We start from the raw sequence: 26,169 nt of genomic DNA on the forward strand, positions 1-26,169 counted from the left end.
GCAGCCAAAGAAACCGAGGGTTCTTATTAACTTGCTTAGTGAAGCTTGACCACACATCATCATGATCCTCATGTTTTCTGAGGACCGATCTCAGGCAGCAGAGATGCCCTTTGTGGGTGAGTTGGGGTAGGAAGAGGGCCTGAGTTAAATGACTTTTCTGGGACTGGTCTGTTTCTCCCACCTAATATTTATATATGGGTGAATTTGATTAAAATGGTATCAAGGGCAGCTTCACGTGATGGAACTGGGAGCATACACATCAGGAACGACAGAGACAAGGTGGATGTGTTGAAAGAAGTGTCACAGAGGGAAATAAGCAGCTTGAGGGAGATGTAAAGGATAAAGGGAGGAAAGTAAATCACTGCTAATTGCAAACAACACTAATAATAATATACAATATGGCCAGCTTCACCTGCTGATGTTGGCGGGGACCACAGAGCACAGGTGAACAGATTCACAGTGAAGCCTGTCAGTAACTGAGTCTCTACTTAGACTGAGTCAGCCTGTGGTACCTTTTGAAGTAGGAGAGATTTTTGTCTTCAGTGGCTTCCCTTCCTGTAACCTTTCCCTCATACCTGGGCCTTTCTAAAAACTGCATTAATACTGAAGTGGAGATGTTGCAAGTGGAATCAAATCTACTTGCTGGTCTTTGCCATGTAAGCAGAACCAGATATTTTTGGAATCAGGTTGCCCAATATCAGGATCCCACTGGATCCGATTCCAAATGGTAAAGACACATTAACAGAGGATCCCAAAGCAGCGGGTAGTATTCAGGATGGTTGGTCATGACTCTAGATGTGTGATGTGATATAGACCCTATTAAGGCCATCTCTCTGCAAACCCCACCCCCTACTCTCTCTCAAGCTGAGGTGTTTTCTTCAGGTGCCACAGTAGGTAGCATGCAAACACAACTTACTACCAGCAAGTGAGAGAGCTGGAGTTGAAGATTTCTACCCTTCCTAGCAAAATGTCACTGAGCTCAGTAGGAGACGCTACAGCCCTATCTCCCTTTTCCTCTGCCATTAGGAACAGTCAGCTGCAAGACAACCAGGGAGAAAATGACAAATGCCTCAGCATGAATATTGCCATCTTCGGTAGGAGTAGGGCGTTTGGCTGGTAGGCATAGTGGTGGAAATATAAGCCCCTGAAATTCTATGCCTTTCCCCCTTATAAAGACAGGCTAGGAGTGAGCATAGAGTGTTTCAGAGTTGTTGGCCTAGTTGGGTTTGAAGGAGAGAGAGAGAGAAAGAAATTGAACTATATTCCATTTCAAAAGCAACAGATAGATAGAATTTCAACCTAGAAGGGACCTTGAGAGCCTATCCTATTCATCTGTAGACACTCAGACTCATAGGATATCAGAGCTGGCAAGGATATTAAAGACCATCGAGTCAGACACACAAATGACCAACAGGTACATGTAAATCAAAATTACAATGAGATATCGCCTCATACCTGTTAGAATGCCTATTATAAAAACGATAAAAGATAAGTTGTGGTGAGGGTATGGAGAAAAGGGAACCCTGGTGCACTGTTGGTGGGAATGAAAACTGGTGCAGCCACTATGGAAAACAGCATGGAGATTCCTTAAAAAATTAAAAGTAGAGCTGCCATATGGCCCAGAAATTGCACTTCTGGGTATTTATCTGAAGGAAATGAAATCACTGTCTTGAACAGATATCTGCACCACCATATTCAGTGCAGTATTATTCACAATAGACAAGACATGCAAACAACCTAAGTATCCATTGATGGATGGATAAAGAAAGTATGGGTAAAGAAAATATGGTATATATATACACGTACACAACTAAAGATACAAATTCACTGATTCGCAAGTAAGCAGGACCTCAGATAGCCAGAACTTCTTTGCTAATACTCCATTTCTAGAAATGATAGTTAGATCATAAGAAAATAAGCTAAGTTTAGATGTTTATTTTGACATCAAAAACCAGGACAGAGCTTGGACTGATCCCATATCCTATACCTTCGCCATTTCTAGTTTAGAGTAATAAACGCTACTGATCTAAACGATAACATGATGGTCAAAGATTCAGCGATAGACTCTACTTAAGAGCATGCCACCGTGGACTGCAGTTACTCATACATTGTTGATAAAAAAAAAATAGCCACTCTCTGAGAAGGTTGTCCTTGGCAATGGACTGCTCAGTTTTGGGAGGGAGATGTCTGCAGTGAAGATGGAGATAAAGCCCTCCCACCTAGAGAACTGGATCAGCTCAATCAACCCTGGAGATTAGTGAGGGGATATGTTGTAGCCAAACTGCTCATACCTCCTGAGCTCTTCTTACTAAGGCAAGAAAATGGATTCAGAGATTTAAACATAATTTTAACAGGTAACCAAAAAGTCTTATTAACTAGAACATCTTCTAGACTACTGCGATCCAATGGACTGAGTCCAAACTGAGTTACCTTGGAAAGAAATAATTCAATCTAATAGCTGGAAAAGTTAATGTAAAATAACTAAGGCAGACAGACTGTATCGTTGAGTTTCCAATGGGCTCCAGGCCACTGTGACCACTCCTGAAACCAAGGTAACCTCCCTTATAGAGCAAAGCTACTCACGGCAATAAGCTGGTAGGAGTTGTTCATCATGGCGATCAGCATGTTCAGCAGCACTACCAGGGAGATGACATTGTACGTCCCAAACATGGTCGCTCCCACAAACTCTGTGAACTCGTGTCTGGCTTTTACATTGGTAACATAGAGATTCAAAAGGCCGAATACAGACCAGAAGAGTGACTGAAGGGTTTCAAAGAGCCTAAAAGAGATCAAAGAATAGGTTAGTTAATTCTCTAGGAGGAGCAAGAAAAGAGCAAAAACGTGAGGTGATTTGCTTAATTAATAAGGAGGCTGCCTGATTTGCATCCCAACAGGTAGACTCATGATCTCACGTATTTTGGTCTCTTCCCCAACACGAACCAGCCAGGTCAGTTTGTTTGTTCCCACTTCTATGTCTTATGCTTTGCCTTTCCACCTGGAATACCATCTTCCTCTTCTCAATCTATGCAGAGCCTATAATTTTCCAAGATTTATTTCAAGGGCTACTTCCTACACCAAACTTTCTCCTTCATCTTCAGACCATGTGTTTTACCACCTTTCTAATTACATAGAGGCAGTAAGTGCAGTGGCTAAGAATATGGTGCTTGGATTAGATTGCCCTAGGTTAAAAACTCAGCTCTGACACTTGCCAGCTGAGTGAACATGAGCAACTTAAACCATTTCTGATACTTCTTTTGTGGTTCCCACAGGGCCCAGAATGAAGCTAAGCTCAGTGGAGGAGCTTAAGGATTCTTGAATGAACATTTATATGAATTATTTTTAATGATATATTAACTAACAATTATTGAGGACTTACTATATAAGCATACTAGGCACTTTACATACATTAACATTATGATCCTTATAAAAACTTTATTGTTACTGCTGTGGAAACAGAGGTTCAGAGATTGAATAACTTGCCCAAGGTCACCCATTTATATGATTTATATGTGCTGAGCCGGAATTCAAATCCAGGTTCTTCTGACCTCCCCAAACCACTGCATTGTTCTACATTAGGTGGCTTCACAAATTATGGTTTCCTCTCAGAGTCTCCACATCCAAATATGTAACTTTTGCAATGATATGTTTTGGGGGTCCAGGGTTTCTTTTGCATCATATTCAGAAATCTGTGCATACAGCAATACAGTGCAGCCAGCTCCTGGGTGGCACAAACCAACCTTTTCCCAAGCACACGGAAGAGGCATAGAAGTTAAGAAATACTACTTTAAGAATAGATGTAGGGGGCTTCCCTGGTGGTGCAGTGGTTGAGAGTCCGCCTGCGGATGCAGGGGACGCAGGTTCGTGCCCCAGTCCGGGAGGATCCCGCATGCCGCGGAGCGGCTGGGCCCGTGAGCCATGGCTGCTGGGCCTGTGCGTCCGGAGCCTGTGCTGCGCAACGGGAGAGGCCACAACATTGAGAGGCCCGTGTACCAAAAAAAAAAAAAAAAAAAAAGAATAGATGTAACTTTTCAATTGCTCAAAATGTGTTGTTTTTATAGCCCAATATATTTTGAGAGGCTGAGGGGTTGGTTCTTGGGTTCATTTCAGGGGTATGTATGGACAGTGTTTTAAAGATTTCCTCTGTCTGGGAGTGGTCTTACCCCTGATCTCTGCATGGCTGTCTCCTTATCATCATTAAGGTCTCAGTTCAAATGTCACCCCCTCAGACAGAGTCCCCAGGGTCACTCTACCTAAAGTGGCTTCACTGGTTATTCTCTATCCTGTTGTCTTGTTTCAGTTTTTTGGTAGCACTTAAAACTCTAAAATTATATTATTTAGTAAATTTTTGTTTAAATGTTGATTTTCTGTTCATCCCCACTAGAATGTAAGCTCTATGAGGAAAGAGACAGACATACAGCTACTATGTACCTGGCACGTAATAGGCACTCAATAATATTCGTTGAATAAATGAATGAAGACATATTACTATTACAGTTATCACTGGATTAAGGTCTAGAAGATTCCAAACCCATTGACAATTGCACATTCAGTAGGCTGCACAGTGAGTGTTAGTTCATTTTGATGAAGGTTGTGCTCTGCAGTGGCCTAATTCTCAGGGGGCCTGCTTCGGGGCTCCCTGGGCAACGTGTACATAGCCCTTTTCAACCTGTTAAATGGCTCCTCTCTAATCATTGTGGATAGCTTCCACTGTCTTTTCAGTATCACATTACTTGAGAGCTAGCCAAGAAGGAAGAAATCTGTTTTTTGTTTGATGAAAGTAAGCGCCAGATGGTGAAACATTTGAGAATCAACAGTAAGATGAGAGTCTGGACTTCAAGGGCCAGGGAACAAGAACCAGAATATGGCAAGTCAGACCTATCACAGGATCTGAATTTCCAGGAGATTCTACAAGTCAGGGCCAGGCAATACAATGCATCACAGATACAGGCAGAGTTTCAAAAATGGGGCAGATATAGGTTTCAAGAGTCTGGTTCTGTTAGGAAGGCCTATCTAGGACCTGGCCGTGTCCGTTTGATGTCAGGGCAGGCAGGAGGCCAGCAACGGCACAAGAAGCTAGCCCAGCAGCTGGATAAACAAAAGCCAGGGAATATATCGTTCAGAAAAACAGAAAGAAGATGCAGCAAGTAGGAATGACACTGAAGAACCAGAGTCGCTGGAAGTTGAGTGTCCCTGAATATAGAAAGCATTCATTAGGTGTTTCTTGACTGCATGACAGACAACAAGGCCACAAGCCAGGGCAAGTATGTCATCAATATGTTGGCAGGGTCTTACTTCATCAGTTGCTTCTCCAGAACGGATGATGTTACACTCCTTCACCCCCAGCCCCGTAACAATGAAAATTGCAGTGGTTAACGCTTGAGTGTAGAGTTTAATACTAGCCATTCCAATGGCTGATACAAAGATTCCTAAAAGTGAAAGTCCGGGCATTTAAAATCTGCCCTAAACTGTGGTGATATTCTAGTTAGGGACACCCTACAGGTATAACTGTACAAGAGATAAGAAAAGGGGTAAAGATTGTTCCTCAGTTTTGGCGGTTGATAGTGAGAATGCCCTTGACATGAGGCACAAAATGTCACAACATAGTCTGGCCATTAGGAGAATCTGGTTTATTGAAAGGCATGACTGGATAAAATGAGTGACTGACATTTGGGGTAGATAAGCACATCTAATGAAACATCTATAGGAAGCTCTGTCTTCTAGGCTTCTAGACTCAGTTGAATTCACAGGGAAAGGGCCATTACCTAGGGGTACTTGGTGGTCGGGTCCATAATACAATTATCACAGGGATAGAAAGACTTGTTGACCTAAATGCAGACCCTAATGCCAAAGGAATATTATTTTGATTTTAAAGGAGATGACCTGAGAGAAAACAATCAGTACATTTTTATTTAGCAGAGAGTCAGCAAACATATGGAACTTGCTAGCTCAACAAGGGGTACAAAGTGAAGATACAAAGATTCAAGAAGACTTGATATTAACTGTTGGGAAGACAAATCCATACCATCTGGTTAAGGGGGATTTGTGCATGTTGGGAGCCATCCATAAATAGATCACAAAGCTAAGAGCTGCTCAGTAGAATAGAGATGGGAACTGTAGTTCTCATGTCCCTTGCTGAAATTCTTGTCTTTGAGATGAGGACTTAATCTTTCAAAAGGTAGCAGGAGGGACTTCCCTGGTGGTGCAGTGGTTAAGAATCCGCCTGCCAATGCAGGGGACACGGGTTCGAGCCCTGGTCCGGGAAGATCCCACAAGCCGCAAAGCAACTAAGCCCGTGTGCCACAACTACTGAGCCTGCGCTCTAGAGCCCGCGAGCCACAACTACTGAAGCCCGCGCGCCTAGAGCCCGTGCTCTGCAACAAGAGAAGCCACTGCAATGAGAAGCCCGCGCACCACAACGAAGAGTAGACCTGCTCACTGCAACTAGAGAAAGCCAGCACGCAGCAATGAAGACCCAATGCAGCCAAAACTAAAATAAACAAATAAATATTAAAAAAAAAAGAAAAAAAGATAGCAGGAGTATGGAGAAGATTTACCCCTCTGGACTTCATTCTGACCAGTGAAGAACTGGAGGATGTACCAGAAGAGAAAGGCTCCTTGGGAGAAAGCAGTGCTATCATCCTTTCACAAGTTGTGCTGATAACACACATGGAGCAAAGGCATGGTCATCTCTTTGGTTATCCCCACCCATTTTGCAGTTCCCCAGACCTGCAATTTCTCATTTCATCCTGCCTTTGACAAGCTTCTAACTCTGGTTGGAGTGCTCCCACCCTACTCCCAACCTCTAGTCTCTACTTCTGTCCTGTCTCCTTCTCTGCCCAACTCTTGTTTGACCTGCCAGGCTCAGCTGAAGCCCCACCTCCTCTAGAAGTTTCCCCTGACTCCTTTCCTACAAGGTGGGGTTAGACGATCCTCTTTTATTCTCCCATGGCAGCCCAGCCTTAGTCCATAAAGGCACATGTCATGCTGTAGAGGCAAGAGAGGCGAGTGGCTAAGAGCAAACTTTAGACACCTTTACTTATTAACCATATGACTTTGGGAAAGTGGCACAGCCTCTTTAAACTTCAAGTTTCCTCATCTCTAAAATGGTCATTTGTAGGATAAATACTAACTGTTATCATTTATTGTGCTCTTACTATGTGCCAGGCACACATTGTAATATTTGATTCTCAAAATAACCCTATGAAGTAGCTACTATTCTTTTTTTTTTTCAGATGAGAAACTGAGGCACAGAGTGGTCACACAGGCAGAAAATGGCAGAGGTAGGATTTATACCCAGCTCTTCTGACTCTGGAGTCCAAACACTTAACCACCTTTTTTTTTTTTTTTTAATCACATAAAGTACTGCATGTAACACACTCGGCACAGTGCTCGGCATATAATAAGCATTAAAATTGTGGCTATTCTAATTGTTCACTTGTGTTCTCCATTAGACTGTGAACTTCTTGAGGATAAGGATGCCATTTACGCAGTATCCTCATTGCCTGGCACATAGGAGTTGCTGTGTAAATGTTGAATAAATCTATAAAAGATTATAGAAGCACATAAGTAAGGAAAGTATGAATGAGTGGCACCCTTCCCGTGATAACAACAGCAGGAAGGCTATGAGCTGAAATTAGGAGAAAAAGCTGAGATACTCAATAAGGACCTTTAAAACCTGGTCAGAACAAAAAGAAGAGCCTTTGATGGGGACTGAGTTTGTATCCATATAAATAAGATGGGAAAATATGGGCTGAATGTTGGGTAGAGAAATCACCATTGGTTAAGTAGGAATAGCCACAAATGAATGGTGATGGTTTACAAGGAGGTCCCAAGTGATCTGCTAGGTCATGGCTCTGTCCTCTTCAGCTTTACGTATATTCACGATTATTGCAACTTCACACAACTAATTTTGCATACCTTTACAAAATCAGTCTCACACTTGCACCCCTGGATACAAGCACAGACTGGAACTTGTATGCCTGGATTGAAATCCTGACTCTGTCACTATCACCTTTGTGACTGGGAGCTGTCTGCTTAACTGTTTTGTACCCTAATTTCTCAATCTGTAAAAGGGGCAATAATAATAGTGCCTACCTCAGAGCATGGTTGTGAGGATTAAATGAGTTAATTCATGTCAGGCTCATCTTTTTAATAGTGCCTGGACCTAGCACTCAGCAAATATGCTATTTTTATGACTTTTATTAACCTCCCACCTAAATCCAACCTTGTTGTTTCACGTTTCTTTATTGCCTTTGTAGATGGTCACTCATTTGCGTATCTAGTTGCAGTTATGTTAGTTGCAATCATAGTGTGTACAATTTTTGTGTTTTGAACCCATTATTGACCGGGGCATTTTTGCAGAAACTAACACCTGGGGCCGTAATACATCTCCGGTCAAAAATGTGTTAAAAATCACACATTTCATAAATGTAATTTTAATAGCCACCCAATATTCCACCCAGCGAATACCAAGCCTGAATGACAGTTTTATCAATGCTTTGGATGAGAATAGGTGGCAAGCTTTTTAGATCTTCAGACGATACAAGACTGGGAGAGACAGCTAATAGAGTGGACGACAGAATCAAGATTCAGCAAGATTTCAACAGCTTGGAGCAAGGGGCTGGAACTAACAAGATGAAGTTTAGTAGGGATCAATGTAGAACTTTGTTCTCTGGCCAAGTGCCCACGTACAGGATGAGGGAGGTAGGAGAAAGGCCAAGGGTTTTCTCTGACAGCAAGTGGATCTGTAGAGTGACAGAGCTGGCTAGATACTTTAGCCATGTGAGGGGGGCAGAAGCAGAAGTGAATCTTCTAGAACTAAAGATAGGATTGCTACTAGAATTCATCCTTTCATTCAGTTGTTCAATGGGCATGTTGAACCCCTTTATGTCTATGGTAGGAGCAAGGCCTCTAAAATGGGGGTCTCAGTCTGGTGGGTCAGAGACAACAAATGACTAAAATATGTTATCTATTACATTATTATTATGACTAGTACCTTTATTATTATAGGTTATCTATTATAACGGAGATGGACTTAGAATGCCATGGGAGACACAGAAGGAGACTATATCTGAGAGTGGGGTCGGAGTGGGTAAGAAAAGCCTTAAAACAGCAGGTGAGGCTTTGGCAGATGCTTGAAGGATGCATGAGAGTGGTCCAGGCTGGCCAGGTGGGGTTGGGCATTCCAGGAAGAGGGAGTGGCGTGTCACGTACAAGGGCCTGTAGGGCCGAGATGCTCTCCTGAAGTTGGGAAGAGCAAGACGTTGACTATGGAGGAGAGGAGTGACAGGCGTGAGAGGCGGGCTCCAGATTCCCAGGCCCTGTGAGCTATAGGAAAGAGGAGAATTTTCTGCTGGAGAATATACAGATACCAGGCAGGCATGAGACCAGGGGGCGACAAGATAAGACCAGTATTTAGAAACTTCTGTGTGGTGGGTGGGAAATCGTTTGCGGGGGCAACAAGACTGGAGGCAGGGAGACCACTTAAGACCACTTAAGACCCAGCAGTTTTGGGGAGAGACGGTTTAGGCCTGAATCAAGACAGTGGGGTGTGTGTGTGTGTGTGGACAGAGGAGGGTTTAAGAGATATTTAGGAAGTGAGTGTGAGACAGGATGTGTTGCTTGGGGGAGAGGGGGAGCGTCCCAGATGACTCCTAGGAGTCTGCCTGGTGTCATTGAATGAGATGAGGAATTAAGACGGAAGTGGGTTTGGGGTGGGGCTATAGAGATAAGGAATTTAGTTGTGGATGTTGTGTTTGAGAGGCCTGCGGCACAGCCAGGTGTGTTCAGGAGGCATCTGGAGTTGAGGGTCAGGACCTCAGAAGGAGAAACAGCACCACCAAGTTAGCTTTTTGCCACTTCCACCCTGTTTCTTCCCAAGCCCCGTGCCCTCCGAAGGATGCCTTCCCAATTGCTCTCAACAGTGGATGAAGGCCAGTATTGAATACTGAACTCAAACCACCCACAGTACTGTCATGTGCTTGTCAGCAAGGATAACAAGGTCCCCCTGAATTGTGTGCCCAGAAAAATTTTTCTTTTTTAAGCAGGAGAATAGCAATGACATCTCTGGAGAATCAGAAGGAAAAGGGTGACAGCAAGCAGATGCCATAGTTTACGTCAGATCTGTTAACAAGCTCCCTTTTCCCCTTCTCTAAAAACAGAGTCTTTCTGACGCTCTAAGTAGCATGTATTTTAGCAGGTATTATAAATGCCTGAGTTGAGGCATTTAAAGGAAAACATAAATCTGAGTCAGACTTCTGTGGAGGAAAAAAGAAATCAACACCTAGAAGGGAAGTTAAGGTAACGTTACTGCTGATCTGCCCCCAGCATGACAATGCTTCTTTATACCTGACACCCCAAGAGATAACTTCATGTACTACAGGTGCCCATTCTTGTCAATTGTCCCTGCTGGGCAAGTGATGAGAACCAATGTCAGTTGGCAACAGGGGTGTTAATAATCACTACAGACTTACAAGGAGGCATTTCATAAACTTCCTCAGCAGAGTTCATGTGAGAGGGTAATTGGCAGGGACCTGGCCTCCCGGAAGGCGCCTTGCATTCAGGTGTGCAATTCTGTCGAATGCTTTGATGGGAACAGATACGGTCTCCTGGTGCTCAAGCCACTACAAAATTGCTCTTTGTATTGAAAACAGGTTGATGTGAGTTCTGTCTCTAGACTAATGCAGGAGAGGAAGCAGTTCCTAGTCAAGAGGCATTAGCGAGGTGACCAGTTGCCTTTGTCCACTCCAGGTTGGCTTCACCAAAACGGCACTGTCTCTTTGTCGTCCCATTTTGGCCTCTTTTCCCCTTTCACATAAGTCTGGTTTCCCCATCCAAGATTTTGCCCTGAGTTCTGGGAGGAGAGGGCGGGAGTGTGGCCTAGTGGAGGGGGTGGGTGCTATAAAATGGGCAACGCGGCGAGGCAACATTTTCCAAACTTTATTCACGGGAATAGCATCTTGGTCAATACATTTGGGAGAACCTCTCCCTTTACTGTAGATTCACAATGGAAAATCTCTGAGAAGCCCTGCAGTAGAGAAACCTTCTTAAATTTGTCCCAGCATTTCCAAAACTCACTTGATCAGAGATCTTGTTTTCATGTCTATTCATATCCCTGTGAACTGTGGTTATCTGTCATCTATTTTAGGAAATGCTGCTAGCTGTTGGTGCAACTTGGGGTCAGGCAGAAACCCTTTTTTTCCCCCCTGGCCTTTGTTATTTAACACATTTCGAGAATGTCTGAGTCCATTGATCTGCCCTAGTTTATAGAGTTAAGGGGGAAAATTGTATCTCAATTTAATGACTAAGAATCTCTCACGACCTTGGGGTAATTGCTGTGATTACCAGATGACTGGCTCTCTCCAGAACAGGGGCTAGAGATGGACAAGGTGTAGGACACTGAGTCCGGGGTAAGCTCAGGACTGCTCCCGGAACCCAACACTTTTCCTGACATGTGCTTATTTTCTTTCTCTTGTCTGCTTCCCCTAACAGTGACTTGTGAGAAAATAAAAGCCATTCTGGAAGCTTAAAGGTCCTAGAGAAGTAGGTGTTGGGTTTACAAAGAAAAGGCACAGGGGTTCCATAGGTCCAGAGGCAGTGGACTCATGGCCAGAGAGTCATGAGCTGTCTCCTGTGTCCCAAGTGGGAAAAGGAGACATTTCCAGTCACTGCTTGGTGCCTTTTGGCCCACCTGAAACCTTAATTTAACCCCAGAAGTTGAGCTGACTCTCATCTTACTTTTAGCCTGTCTCTTCTGCATCTAGGAATCAAAGATTCGTCATCCCCCTGACCTCTTATTTATTTTTCTCTCCCCAAACCACATGTTTCCGTGAGCCAGGGCTGTTCTAGCAAATCCCATTGCTCTGACACCATCTAAGCGGTCTTAACTCAATTCCAGCCTTTGCGTATGGGGAGATATTTTCCCCCCATATCACCAATTCTCTGACACCAGTTGGGTGTCCTACAAGTCAACTCAATTCTGACACCCCTGGGAGATAACGTCAGATTCCATGGATTCAGAGCTCAGTCCCACAAGACTGCTCCCCTTTCCCCCATTCCCAGATGCTAATTACAAATCCAGGTTGTCCCCTGTGCTTCTGACCAGCTGGCTATAGATCAGAGCTTTTCACAGCCCTCTCCTTGGCTTTGAGTACCTCACAAAACTCAGAGAAACATTGAAATGACTAGATTACTGGTTTATTATAAAAGGATACAACTCAGAAACAGCCGGATAGAACATGCATACGGCAAGGTATGTGCGGGGTTGCAGAGCTTCCCTGCCCTCTCTGATCACCCACTCTCCCCAAATCTCCACGTGCTCACCAACTTGGAAGCTCTCTGAACCCTGTCCTTTTGGGTTTTTATGGAGGGTTCATTACATAGTCACGGTTGATTAAATCATTGGCCATTGGTAATTGAACTCAATTTCCAGTCCCTCTCCCCTCCCTTGAAGGTGCAGGGGTGAGACTGAATGTTCCAACCCTCTAATCACATGGGGGTAACCGGCCCCCATCCTTAGGTGAGGTCCAAAAGTCACTTTGTTAACACAGCCAAAGACACCTTTGTTGTTCTCATCACTTAGGAAATTCCAAGGCTTTTCGGAGCTCTGTGCCAGAAATGGAGACAAAGAGCAAATACATATTTCTTATTATTAATCACAATATCACAAGGTGCATTCAGATAATTTTGCACTCTCCCTTTTTCTTTGTTCTTGATTCAGAACAGTTACATTAGCTTTGGCAATCACTTGTTGAGAGGTATAGCCTTGCCGCTTCATTTCCTTGGTTAGTGATGCTTTTTAGAGAGAGGAATTATTTACCCCTTCCCATGAATTCCTTTAAAAATATGGGATGTGACCAAAATAGTTCAGAACTAACCCTTTTGATGAGTTCCTGGGAGCCCCTGTGTGTTTGTCTCTTTCCTCCCTCACCTAACTCTACTTCCCGTCCTGGTCCCCTGCAGGGAGGGAAGAACCTTCCTTCACTTCAGACCCTTCGGGTTGATCCATAAGTGAGCTCTGCATGCACTGTCAAGGGGCAGTGATGAAGCTGTGGACGGAAAATAGGGCAAAGAAGGAGAAAGCAGACAAAAGGCAGAAGAGGAAAGCGGGGAGTCTTACGTGGAGAAGGCATTGTTCTGTTTCTCGCATCGGATCCCCTTGCAGTTGTTGGGCTCATCGATTGCTCTGGTCTCATAATAAAAGTAAAGCTGGTTCAATCCATTGGCAAAAGCCAGCAGTACCAGGCAGTAGATAAAGAGGAATTTGAGGATATCAAGCAACATGCGCCCCAAAGAGATCTGCAGAGGCCCTAAGTGGGAGTTGGCTGTGAAGAGGGATATGAGACGCAACGAACTTAAAATGTTGGATATCGCAAAGAGAGCTTCTGCAATCAGAGTTGGGTGCCACATTTCCCATTCTTCCCTTGGACGAGAACCATTATACTGGAAGAAACAACAAGTGCACAAGATGAGAGGTACAGCGAGCATTTAGAAAACTTTCCCCTCTTTTCTCCCTTCTGCACCCAAATAAAGCCACGAAAGTAAGCATCAAGCATTCATTTATACAACAGCTCCCCCCGTGATTGGCACTATTTGTCTTTTTTTCCCACCCAATCAATACATGATGCGAATAACACTCGTCCTCCCACCCTCATCGAAATATATACCCAGCACATAGATGTAGAAAAATGAATTTCAGAGCAATTATCTGGAGTAACCACCTGTAGTTTATCAACAGACATTTTTGAAGTGTGAGTTGACCAGATTGTTGAGAAGTGTCCCTGGAACAGAGCCACAGGTATGCCCAAATCGCTCTGCTTCCTAATGAGATTTCAAATCAACTTTCCTACCCAATCCCCCATTTTGTTCTGAGCACTGCAGACGACTTGTAGTTACTGAAGGACAAGCGACAGGTTCAGTCTCCTCAGTGTGCAGTGTTCATGTTGACTTCCCTGCTGACTGCAGTTTGGGGCTGATAGAGCATCCTTAGAGGGTCATTACTCAGAGTTTTCTGCCAATACGCTTTTCTCCCATACTATTACAAATGGCACGTCAACCTTCCAGGTAGTAAATTTAGTACTGTCCGCACAGTGGTGTATGGATGTATTTTATTGTTCCTTTGACAGTCTGACAAATTGCAATGTCCCTCTAGCACAAATGAAGAACCAGGGGTTGAAGAAGGGGAAGAGCCAGGATTTCTGGGGTTGGCTGCCCATTTTTCAGTCTTGCCTGAGCTTTCAGCTCCTGGAATATTAGAGGTCGCCTCGTGGAAAGATGGCTTCGACGTGAGGTCTGAGCTCCAATTTGGGCTTTGTCGCTTAAAACTGCCTCTCTCTCTCTCAATTTCACCAGAGAATGAGGATAATATCTACTCCTACCCACTGCACATGTCTGTGATTATGTATCCATATGTGAACGTCTGTGTACTCCATAAGGGGAGGTGTTATGGAAATATAAGAAATTGCTTTTTACCTTCCCCAAGACAGAAGTAGATTTTGCCTGGAATTCAATCCGAAGCATATTGCCTTGAGCACTCATCTAAATATCACAATTTCTCAGGACTAAATGTAAACAACTTTCCTGAGAAAATGTTGCATCGAGGGCCAAATTATATTGTTAGCATTTCTAAAATGTGCTTCGCTTCCAACAACTGAGGAAACTGGTGTTGTTAAAATCATTGTGTGTATCCAATATTCTTCACTGTCAGAGGAGTTTGGAGAAAACTTGCTTCTGTTTCAAATAGACTTGGGGTGGCCAATTGGTCTTACACACTCTTGGCCAAATCTTGTATCTCTCTGTTTTTCTTTCTAAAGAAAACATTTGCTGCATCGTTGTGAGGGGTGGACATTGTTATGCCTGTTTTACAAGTGGAGGAGCTGAAATCCAGAGAGGCAGAGTGAGTTGCTTAAGGTCACACAGCAAGTTGGTGGCAGAGCCAGGACCAAAACTCAGGTCTCTGCACACTCAGTCTAGCACTATTTCCGTTAAATATTACATATATGATAGTTGATATCACAGCACATATGTTAGATAGGCCTTTACAGGTTTGGTGGTCTATGTGAAAGATGCAGATTCTTTGCTGATAACAAAACAGACCTATATTTTAAAACTAGGTACTCTCAACTGGAACATGCATAACTCATAATTTAGGGTTTTCTCTCTCCACAGGCACACCTGTAACCACAGGGAAGTCTTCTGCCTATGGGCTGGTGAGTTTGGATTTGCAGGACAGTCAAAAGTGTGAAAGGTGATTCTCGTGGCAAATCTATGCTTTGCATGTATATTTTTGGAGAAAGATATTATAGAATATGATAGCAGGGAATAAACTTGGAGCTCGTTTAGCCTGCGTAGAGGTCAGCAGACTTTTTCTGACAAGGGCCAGATAGTACATATTTTTGGCTTTGTGGACTATATGGTCCCTGTGGCAACTACTCAACTCTTTCCTTCTAGAACTAACAGGCAATACATAAACAAACAGATGTGGCAGTGGCCCCAGTTTGGCCTGCAGATCATAGTTTGCTGACCCCTGATCAAACGCAAATGGTTTTCAAATTGCGTTCCTTCAAGCCTGAGGGTTCAGTGGAAGCACCTGGTGGCTACTGTGGAAACCAAAGAGGAGGCCTGGAAGATTCATTCCTCGATTCAAATTCATTCCTTTGAGCTCCTTAATATATTCAAGTTCTGCATAAGTTTTAATTTCAAGATGTGGTTCCATGGAAAACAATTCAAAGCCTGAAATCCATTGATCTAGTCCAGTTTTATTTTTCAGAGGCAGTGTCTGAGGCTCAGAGAGGTAGAAGGATGGCCTGTGGTAATCCAGCTAATCTAGCTCCTAAATATCAGAGCAGGGATTACATTTACGTTTCCTGACTCTTGAGTTAGTGATATTGGGAGGCAGGTGAGTTTTCTTATATTCTTTGGGATGGAATGCAGCTTGAAAATTGGCCTCTACGCTTTTCAAAGGGGGGTGTGCTCAAAAGCAAAATAATGTGAGGTGGAGTATATATACTGTTGACTAGTTTTTCACGCTAATGAAGGATTTTCTTAAGGCCAGTTTATGCCATGGTGCTTCTGTACTGCCTCAGTACAATAGAGATCTGAAATTTTTCAAAGGGCCTGGGGACCAGCCCTGTGTCTTTACCTCGTAGAGGTTGGCTCAGCCTACTTGGAGAAGTTCATTTCAGACTGGTGTGCCTCTGTGCAAGCGTGGACCAGACTGCCCATTGATAGTTTCTCAGTGCAAATCCAGTCTGCATGTGGAATGTCTTGCTTGGTAAATTCTCCTTTCTTGAGAAGGACTCTAACTTCTTGGCAAATGTCTTTTTTTGGGTTAAATGTCAGTTGAGGGGCATTTACTCAGCTTAGTGGAGCTGATTTATCCTTACAGTCTATGGTGGGGAAGTATCTGGTCCTTGGAAGGCTTGCCAGTGAAATTGGACAGGTTATGTGATTAACTAACGTTGGGCATCTGTTGACACATTTTCACATCCCCAAGGGTTAATCCTTTTGATCATTTATTCTAAACTTTCCTGTTTAAGCAGAACCCACCAATTTCTAGATTGATAATTTATTGTCCCTTCAGGATATAAATACCACTGCCAAACGAAGAATTTTTTTTTTAGGCAAACAGTGTTACTTAGTCAGCAGAGTGCCAGAATGACATGGATTTCATCCAGGCACATTAACCAGAGATTCAAACATTTTCCTTACCAGCTTTTTCTTGTAACGAAGTTGTAAGTATGTGTTAAACGATCACCACCAGTGAAAGCATACTCTTAGGCTTTCAAAAATGTTTCAGGACTGCATTCAATATTCACGCTCCATGTAACTAACTCCAAAGGTCTTAAAATTTATGCAATATGCATATTAGGGATATAAAAATAAACTTAAGTTGGCGATTTGGGGGACAGCCATATTCCCATTCTAAAACTCCTTCATGTGGGATTTAGTGCCAAAAAGCATGACTGACTAGACAATCTTGGAGATGGGATTGTCAGCCTTTCTCACGCTGGAGCAGTTCAATTCAGGGTATAGGGAGCACAGCCATTCCATTATCTAATGAGCACCAAACTCGAACTCAGAGCCTGTGACTACCCAGCATGAGGTGTTGGACATGAAGCTGTTTTTCAGGATAATTCAGGCTGTACATTGTGCAGGGACAACATCAAGTTGGTGTGTGTGTGTGTGTGTGTGTGTGTGTGTGTGTGATCTAGATTCGTAGAGAGACATAGATTGGGTGATACTCGAAAGGCGGGATTCATAACAGCTTGAATGATCATCCTGGTGGTGGAAGTGATGTGATTCTAGGGTTCTGCTCCCTATCCAATGAAGAACACTTGAGGGAAGTGTGAATATTTAGCTCTGGGAAGAGACAGCTCAGCGGGTTAGGGAGAGATGACTTCATATTGGAAGCCCTTTATGGAGAAGGAACAGCCCCGTTCCGTTTGACCCTACAGGGAGGAAGGATTACTAATGGATGTGTCACAGGGAGAATAATATTAGAAAAATACAAAGTAGCACTTTTTAATGAAGTGACAAGTATTGAGAGAGGCTTCTGGAAATTCAGTGAATTTCCTAGTCTCTGCCCTGTGCAAGCATCAATGGGCCATCTTCTTGGCGAGGACATTGTAGAAAGGATGTAAACGCTAATTGAGATGGATGACAGAGTTGAAGAAGCTAAGAATTCATTTGCAAATTGCTCCATTCTCCACTTTCTTTGGTTAGGTGGACACTGCTTACAAACCACTGAAAGAATGTCTGTTTTATGGTACTTTTCCACATGGACTGAACTGTCATCAGCACTTTCCTCCTAAACTTTTTATGCTCCCACAGCTAAAGCTTAATGTAACCAAAATCATTGTTTAAGAAAAATGGCGAACATTCCAAGTTACCTTGACATAGGCCACGATCTTCAAGGAAATAGTTGCCAGGTAGAGTGAGTTCATTGCAAAATCCATCAGGTTCCACCAATCATGGATGTATTCAGTAAATCCACCATCCCACATTTCCTTAATCTCCCCCCAAATGAAACCTGAAGAATGGAGGCAAAAGGTTTATTTCTTCACAGCGTCAGACTAGACATCATAGCAGGATTCTCCCAAATGAAGAAAGAGGAAATCAATGAATGAATTGGGGGTCAGTGGAGCCCCTAGAGATAGTAATAACTTTCTTCTTTCTTTACTACCTCACCTCCCTGTCTTGAACTCGCCAAGATAGGCTTTACCTAAAGATGTCTATATGTTATAATTTTCTGGATACTACTCACTTTTACATCGTTACCACAGTTACTGGAATGTTGTTGCAATTCAGGGCATCTGATTCTACCCTCTTCCCATTTTAGAGTAGGGGTAATTTCATCAATGAATTAATTAGGTCAATATTATCCCATAGTCCTTAGTTTCCACTATGTGCTAGAGGGAAAACTTCTCAATGAGCTTTGAGGTGAGCAAAAGCTGGCCATGGTCCAAAGTACTGGATGTTGGGACTGGAGCTAGGCTATGGGGCCCAGAATAATTTAGAATCCTCTTTTCTCCTCTCTCCTCTCATTGCGTGTGGGTTTCATGGAATTCTGCCTGATGGCATAGATGTTTCTTTAGCCTTGGAATGTGGAAAGCAGTAAAAGGTGTGGCTGTGGTCTAAAGCAGTGAGTCTCAGACTTTGAAATACGCGGGAATCTACCGGAGATCATGCAGATTCTGATTCCACAGACCCAGGGTGAGACTTGAGATTCTGCATGTCTCACAGGTTCCCAGATGATGCTGACGTTGCTGGTTTGGGGACCACAGTTCAAGCAGCAAGGACTTGGAGGATGGAAATGCATTGGAGGGTCCAATGCAATGGAATTATGCCTGGAGGCTTCTGGTAAGGCTGCTTTAACCATGACTTGTGTGAATTTCCCAAGGTTTCCCTCTGGTTGTGAAATCAGTATCCAAATAGGATGTGGACCCTGAATAAGTAGTGGGATTGTGTGGAGTAGTCATAGGAAAGCAGCAGATCCAAGTGCCACCCCTCCCCCCAACCCCAGTTATGGGAAAGAAGGCATTGAATAGACTGACCAGCACTTGCCCTGCCTAGCTTACCTGAACCTGTCCTGACTTAACACTTGGCTTTCCCTCTAAATCAACTGACAGACAACTTCCTTGTCCTTGATGATGTTAGGTTAGCTGAAACAAGCCTTGGGTACACTGTCAATCTCACGGTGAACCCTGTGGTGCTGAGCGGCCAGGGCCCGGGGAAGAAGGAACCACATTTCTGACACTCTCAACAAAGGACAACCCCACTGCACAGAGGGAAGGTGCCCGAATTCAGGGCCAGTCCAACTGCCTATTCCAGTAGTTTCTTTAGACAGGACCAGCAGGCAGTCTGGCCATAGCTCCTGGTCTCTTTGACTCACCGAGAACCCAAGGCAATATCATCCATTCCACTACAGTCGGGGGAGGCCCCTGCACATGGAGGTCCGTCCTGATGATGTGCTGAGAAGCCAGGAGAAGCATGAAGAGGAAGGTCAGATATGAGGCTGTGTGGCAGATAAACTTGATAAAGGGTTTCTTGATGAACAGCCCAAGGTTGCTCCTGGGTGAGATCAGATAAGCAATAGACAGCATGGGAAACAGGAACCCAATGGTCATGCACGTCAGAAGCTTGACTACCCAGTGTTTCCGCCGCCATCCAGGGAAGCCATCGTACCACAGAGTGGCAAGCAACTGTTGGCAGTTGGGCTGGGCCACAAACTGGGAAAAGAAGAGAACGAGTCAGGCATCTGGGATGTCCAGGTGGAAGTCTACATTCATAATAGCTCTCCTAGTTTATAGCCAGCTGCACGGCCAATCCCCAGAGGAGGCCTGATCTCCAGGCTCCCATGCATGGGTCTAACCTCAGAGACAGCTCTACATGTCAAGCTAGGAGACTGGATCTTCCTTAGGGTTGATTATTTGTTTCATACATTAAACAGAATCAATCACTCTGGTTTGTGCTTTGGCGTGGCCCCCTATTCCCCCTCCCATTGTGTTAGAGAGATGCTTCCCCGAACCTGGCTCTGCATCAGAATCATCCAGGGAACATGAAAAAAAATCCCAATTCCCAAGTCACACCACAGCCCACTAAATGAGCCTCCCCGGGGAGTAGAGCGTGGGCAGCTGTTTTACAAAGTTCTCCTGGGAATGTACATGCCTCTTAGCAGAGAATCATGGGGATGTTTCATTTCAAATGGATTCACTTTTACTCATTCCCCTAGCTTACATGAGGTCATCAACAAATGTGTACTCTGGGCAAACACGAACTGGCAGCAAATAAGCTCATGCCTGTGGCTGTGGTTTGGAATGGAAATGAGTTCCCTTTTTGACGTTTTCTTTTTTCCCTTTTGGTTCTGAGCACCTCTTGGTTGGCTAGCAAAGAATCAGGTTGCTACTTTGCCATTTATTTAACACGCTCTCTAGTCTAGACATGCAAAGGAGGCAAAGCTATTTGGGGGCCAATATTATACGACAGTGTCTAACTCAGCTGGGATTTTACTTAAAGGCAATCTACAGAGTGTCAGTGATTAATAGTTAAGAGATCATCAGCATTGCAAGTCACCCTCCGGCTGTTACTTCCTGGTAAGCAACTCAAAAGGGAGCTCAACTGTCAGCAATGATTTTAAAGATTGCCTCTATCTGATTACTCCAGCTTCCCATGGGAAAGGTTAAACAGCACTGCACCATACAGCTTACTAGTACAAAGGAAATAAAATTCTTCCATCATTTACCTAACACCCAAGGTAAACTAGCCCAATTTTACTGTCAGTATATCTGTGAAGGTCACTAGCTTCCCACCAAAACCATTCTTTCTTCCTTGAGCACAGGCTGGACTACATCTCCCAGGCTCCCTTGCAGTGAGGCGTGGCCACATGACCAAGTTCTCAATAATGGAATGTGAGGAGAAATGATGAGTGGCACCTCTAGGCCTGGACTATATATGTCCCCCATGTGTGCTCCTCCATGTTCTCTCCCCCTTCTTGCTGAGTGGGGTGTGGTAGCTCAGGGTGGCCTAGGGGCTTCTGTCAGCCCGTGTCCTTCAGTGACTATGTGGAGGAGAACTATCTTGTTGACCAAGAATATCTGTCTTGGACAGTTACATGACTGAGATAATTCTATTGTGTTTGAGCCATTATCCGTTTTAGGGACTAGCCTACCCTAAAGCAGTTTACTATTACTAGATGACAAAAAAAAAAAGCTCTGAAGTCTTTTTATCATGTGATCTCATTTTCTCCAAAGATGTTCACCATCCCCCTTATGTCCTCACATCTCCTTTTCACACATTTACACACAAAAAGACAAAATCCCATACAGTCCCTTTCTACTCTTCTTGGCATTATAGCTTATGCCAAAGGCTGGGACGAAAAGGTCCTAGAAAAAAAAGTATAGAAAAGTAGGAGGGTAAAGCAAACTATTTGGATGCAATGGGAGAAGCACTGGAAGCACCCAGTCTAGTGAGGGAGACACATATATAAAAAGACAGTTATGAAACAGTCTAGTGAGGGCATGGAAATGGATAGGAAAACAAGGCGTAATGGGAGCACAAAGGAAGGGCAAATTCGGACTGCTCTGCAAAGGCTTCCTGGAGCAGGTAAGACCTGAGTGGAGCATTGAAGGATGTGTAGAAGCTGGCTAGGTGTAGTGAAGGAGATGGGAAGAGAGTAAACAGCCAGAGTAGCGGGGATAACATGACTAAAGGCATGGAGGTGAAAAAGAGCGTTACTGGTATGGGGAGGTAGAGCCGTCTGGGGAGACTGCTGCTTGAACTGCAAGGCTGCGGATGGCAAGAGATGAGGCTGGAGAGGTAGGCAGGGGCTACAGGAGATCAAAATGATAGTCTTTGGCACAGTTGTAGCAGTCAGTTTTTGGAAAGTAACTTGTGAAGCATTTACCAACAAAACAAAACAAAAAGGGTGGAAGCTTTTTAATAAAGAAATTGCATTTATAAATGATCTGTATTAGAATATAAAAATCTCCAGTTATAGTCAATTACTACCCGTGTTGTACAACAGATACCTTATATTTTAGTCGCTAATAAAGGGCTACACAACTCAAAAAAAAATGATAGTCTTTGGCCATTATAAATAGTATGACTCATTTTAAGAGCAATGAGAAGCCATAAATGATAGGTTCGTGTGTGTGTGTGTGTGTGTGTGTGTGTGTGTGTGTGTAGAGCAGTATAGTAGAGTAGTTAAGACTATAGACACTTGAGCTAGATTGCACTGGTTCTCTCTGCTCTTCAAAGTCTTCATCTAAAGAATGGAGTTAATAACAACATCTGCCATATAGGATTCATGTGAGGATTAAGATCAGTTACTATACATGAAGCACTTAGAACTATGTGTCGCAAATAGTAAGGGATCATTAAATCTTAGCTGCATATATCATTATGCGTGTGCCAGAATCAGATTTAGACATTAGAAAGATCCTATGATTATTGAGTAGAAAATGGATTGGGGGCAGAGGGTGGGCAAAACTAGGGGCAGGAAGACCAGTTAGAAAGCTGTTGTCAATGTTGTACAAAATGATCGTGACTCAGACTAAGGTAATGGCAGTGGAAATGAAGAGATGTGCTCAGATTCAAAATATAGTGAGGAGGTAGAATTGGCAGGATGTGGTGATGGGTGGGAAGTGAAGTAATACATAGGGTGAGAGGGTAAAAGGGAGGAGGCTTCTCTTTTGGGTGAATTGGTGGACAGTAGTGCCATTAATCGAGAGTGGGAACACTGAAGCTGGAGCAAGTTACGGAGATGCATGCATTTTTATACCTGCTGAGTTAGATTTGTCTGTGGGACATCTAAATGGAGATATCCAGACTGTAGTACTGGTGTTACACAGCAGGGGTCAGCAAACTTTTTCTGTAAAGGGCCAGATAGTAAGTATTTGGGACTTCGCAGACCATATCGTCCCTTTTGCAAAGACTCAGTTCAGCTGTTTCAGCACAAACTCAGCGATACATAATATGTAAATGAATGGGTGTAGTTGTGTGCCAATAAAACTTTATTAACAAAACAGGCAGCAATTTGTAGTTTGCTGTTCTACAGTATTGTCCCCCAGCTGCTGCCAGAACCAGATATTTGGACCACTTTGCCACGGTCTTTATGGTCTCCTAGGACTTCTTCTCCTTGTGTATCCCCAATAACTCTGACCCAAGAACTCACTCTCCCCTAAAGCAAAAATGCAGATGTGAAACTTCTTTTAATAGTGGATATGACCACCCAACCTTTACGTTCAATGCCTCTGCTCTGATTTTCGATTTGGCTGAGCTGAACATAATAATTTTAAAGTTGAACAGGTTTTTATTTTCTATTTTTATATCTGACAAGAGTAGTATAGGGTGGTATGGACTCTGGCAGAACAAACTGCAATTAGAATATTACAAAACAAACTTGTCTCAAGCCACCATGTAGTATCTAATCCAGACACATCTGTGAGCTTTGAAAGCACAGTCCTAACTCCTGCTCGCATATTGAAGTTCCAATTTGAGTCTATTTAATCAATCTCTAGTGGATTTCGAGAATGCCTCACAAAGAGGGGCTGCAGGAAAAACAGCAGTGCCCGTGTGTTGTATGCTTGACCGCACTATAAAGGCCGAACTGTACAGAGCCTAGAGCAACAGTTTTTAGTTTTGATGAAGTCCATTTTATGTTTTCTTTTGTTGCTTGTGCTGTTGCAGCCATATATAAGAAACATCGCTCAATCCAAGGTCACAAAGATTTACACCTATGTGTCTGTCTCTGAGTTTGATAGCTTTACCTCTTATACTTAGGTCTTTGATCCATTTTAAATTAAGTTTTGCATATTGTATGAGGAAGGGGTCCGACTTCATTTATTTGCCTGTGGATATTCACTTTGTCCTGAGGCAGGAGATAGATGGACCCCAGGCTGAGCAGCTAGAGTCCGTCCCCTGTGGACAGACACTCCAAGACAAAGATAATAGCAGGAGCGAGGAGGAGCTAAGCCCTGCCCAGATAACAGATAAAGAGACCATATATTTCTCATTCTCGAGGTCAAGGAGACCTTCCCAACTACACGAGCGCAGAAAGGCTCCTTGGGGGGTCAAAAAGGGAGGAGGCGCCACCCCATAGTAAGTGATGTCAACCTACCCATAGACCTCTTCGCTAGAATCCATCTTGGTTAAGAGGTGTGCTCGCACACAGGGGAGAACCCTGAGATAGACCAAATACAGACTCAGAGCCAGGCAAAGCGAGGTGATTGGCCACAGGAAACCCGGAAGAAATGCCCCATTTAAGTGATTCAAACTACCACGTGGTGTAACTCTGTCTCTGAGCCTGCCCGTGTGTCTATTCACACGTACTCTTTTTCCTCCTAATAAACACTTGTTTCACCACTTTCCATCTCTTTGTGGAAATTCATTTCTGCAAAGCCGACAGGCCAGGGCCTTGTCACTGGCTACTGTCCCTGATGGTCTAATGATTGGATTCAGTGTTCTCACTGCTGAGGCCTGACTTCAATCTCTGGCTGGGGAATCGAAATCCTGCTTCAAGCCAGTACAGGCCGAGGCCACCCAAGATCAGTCCCAGCACCATTTTTTGAAAAGACTACTATTTCCCCATTAAATCATTTTGGTACCCTGGTTGAAAATCAACTAACCATAAATATAAGGGTTTATTTTTGGATTCTTAATTCTATTCCATTTATCAGTAAGTGTATCCTTATGCCAGTACCCCACTGTCTTGATTACAGTAGCTCTGTAGTAACTTTTGAAATTGAGAAGCACGAATCTTCTAAATTCTTTGCTCTTTTTCAAAATTGTTTTGGCTATTCTGCCTCCATTGCATTTCATGTGAATTGTATGATCTTCTTGTCAATTTATGCAAAAAAGGAACCTGGGTTTTTAATAGCGATTGCCTTGAACCTGTAGAACAATTTGGGAAGTTTTGCCCTCAGTGTATGTAGGGGGTGAAGTCTGATAGGTAAGTCAAGTCCCTTAGGAGTTGCAACTAGGAGCTATTCTTAACATAGATTAACTACCATACAATGAGCTCTTATAGTGTGCCAGACACTGTACCAGATTTTCACACAGATCATCTCACAGCAACCCTAAAGGCAGATATCAGTGTCATACCCATTTTATAGACGATGAGACTGAGCCCAAGCTCACATTCTCGGTAAGTAGTGGAGCCAGGACGGGAGCCCTCGCTTGGCTGACCATAGACTAAGCTCTTAAACACTGTACTCTATCAATCTCTGGATGGTATGAGCTGAGGCCTGCAGAAAGCTGAATTTTCCAGTATCTTCCCCATTGGCCTTGCCACAGTGACTGAAATGCCCACATCATTTGTTGCTTTGGGTTTAGGCCTTGAAGTTATATTCATGTTTGTAGGAAGTGGTAATATGTAAAACTATTAACCACCCTTAACAGTTTAAAGTGAGTACCTCAAAAAAAATAAAATAAAATAAAGTGAGTACCTCATCAGCCAGTTATCTAGCTATAAGGGACCGACCTGCCAGCTGTCTAAATAATCACCTGACTTTAGTGCCTGATTCCCATGCTGAACCCAAGGCAGAACAGAATCTGACTTGCTTATAGCCAAGGGGATGCAAGGTCCACGTGATTCAGTTCAGGCATTTTAACAAGTAGCTCTGTACACGTGCTGTGCCCGGTTCTGTGTGGCGCACAAGGGGAGAGGGTCCCAACAAGAGAGAGTGACAGTGATTCTGCCTGCAGGATCCCACTGAGAGGCCAGCCAAACTCACGTGAAAGAAGTAACGGGACGATAAGGTTTGTGTTCAGACTCCTGCACAAGCGCTACAGATGGTAAAGGTGTCAGGTTCCCAGATGGCTGGCTCTCAACAGACCAGTGAAGGCCACTCCCCTCCAAATCCAGAGATTATTTTGCCAAGTAAGGACATGAAAAAAAAAAGAAAAAAAACCTATGCCCCTTTGATCTTCTGTTACCACCATTTTATAAAAAGAAAAGTCAGAATAAAGTCTAGTCATTCAAATTAGATCCATTTAGCGTTAGGAAAAGCTCATGACTTTGTTATGAGGCACCACAACGTAGGCACTCAGGGCATTTACAGGACAAATCAGCAGGCACTTAGAGTCATAAGGAAAGGCTACAGAGAATTATTAAATCAGAGAACATCACTTCCTTTTGGAAGCCTTCCCTGATTGCCCCAGCCAGAGGCAATC

General features: G+C 43.6%; 1 protein-coding gene across 1 annotated transcript in view; it reads right to left on the bottom strand.

Moving 5' to 3' along the window:
• Nucleotides 1-26,169, bottom strand: part of TRPC5 (transient receptor potential cation channel subfamily C member 5) — a 158,164-nt gene that overhangs the window by 36,457 nt on the left and 95,538 nt on the right. The window contains exons 4-7 of the mRNA XM_004281548.3: nucleotides 19,391-19,727; nucleotides 17,889-18,028; nucleotides 13,118-13,440; nucleotides 2,584-2,779 (exon numbers count right to left, since the gene is read on the bottom strand). Of these exons, the coding sequence (XP_004281596.1) occupies nucleotides 2,584-2,779; nucleotides 13,118-13,440; nucleotides 17,889-18,028; nucleotides 19,391-19,727 (996 nt within the window). The remainder of the gene's footprint in view (nucleotides 1-2,583; nucleotides 2,780-13,117; nucleotides 13,441-17,888; nucleotides 18,029-19,390; nucleotides 19,728-26,169) is intronic.

Source organism: Orcinus orca, chromosome X (genome assembly GCF_937001465.1).
Source record: "Orcinus orca chromosome X, mOrcOrc1.1, whole genome shotgun sequence".
Lineage (NCBI taxonomy): Eukaryota > Metazoa > Chordata > Mammalia > Artiodactyla > Delphinidae > Orcinus > Orcinus orca.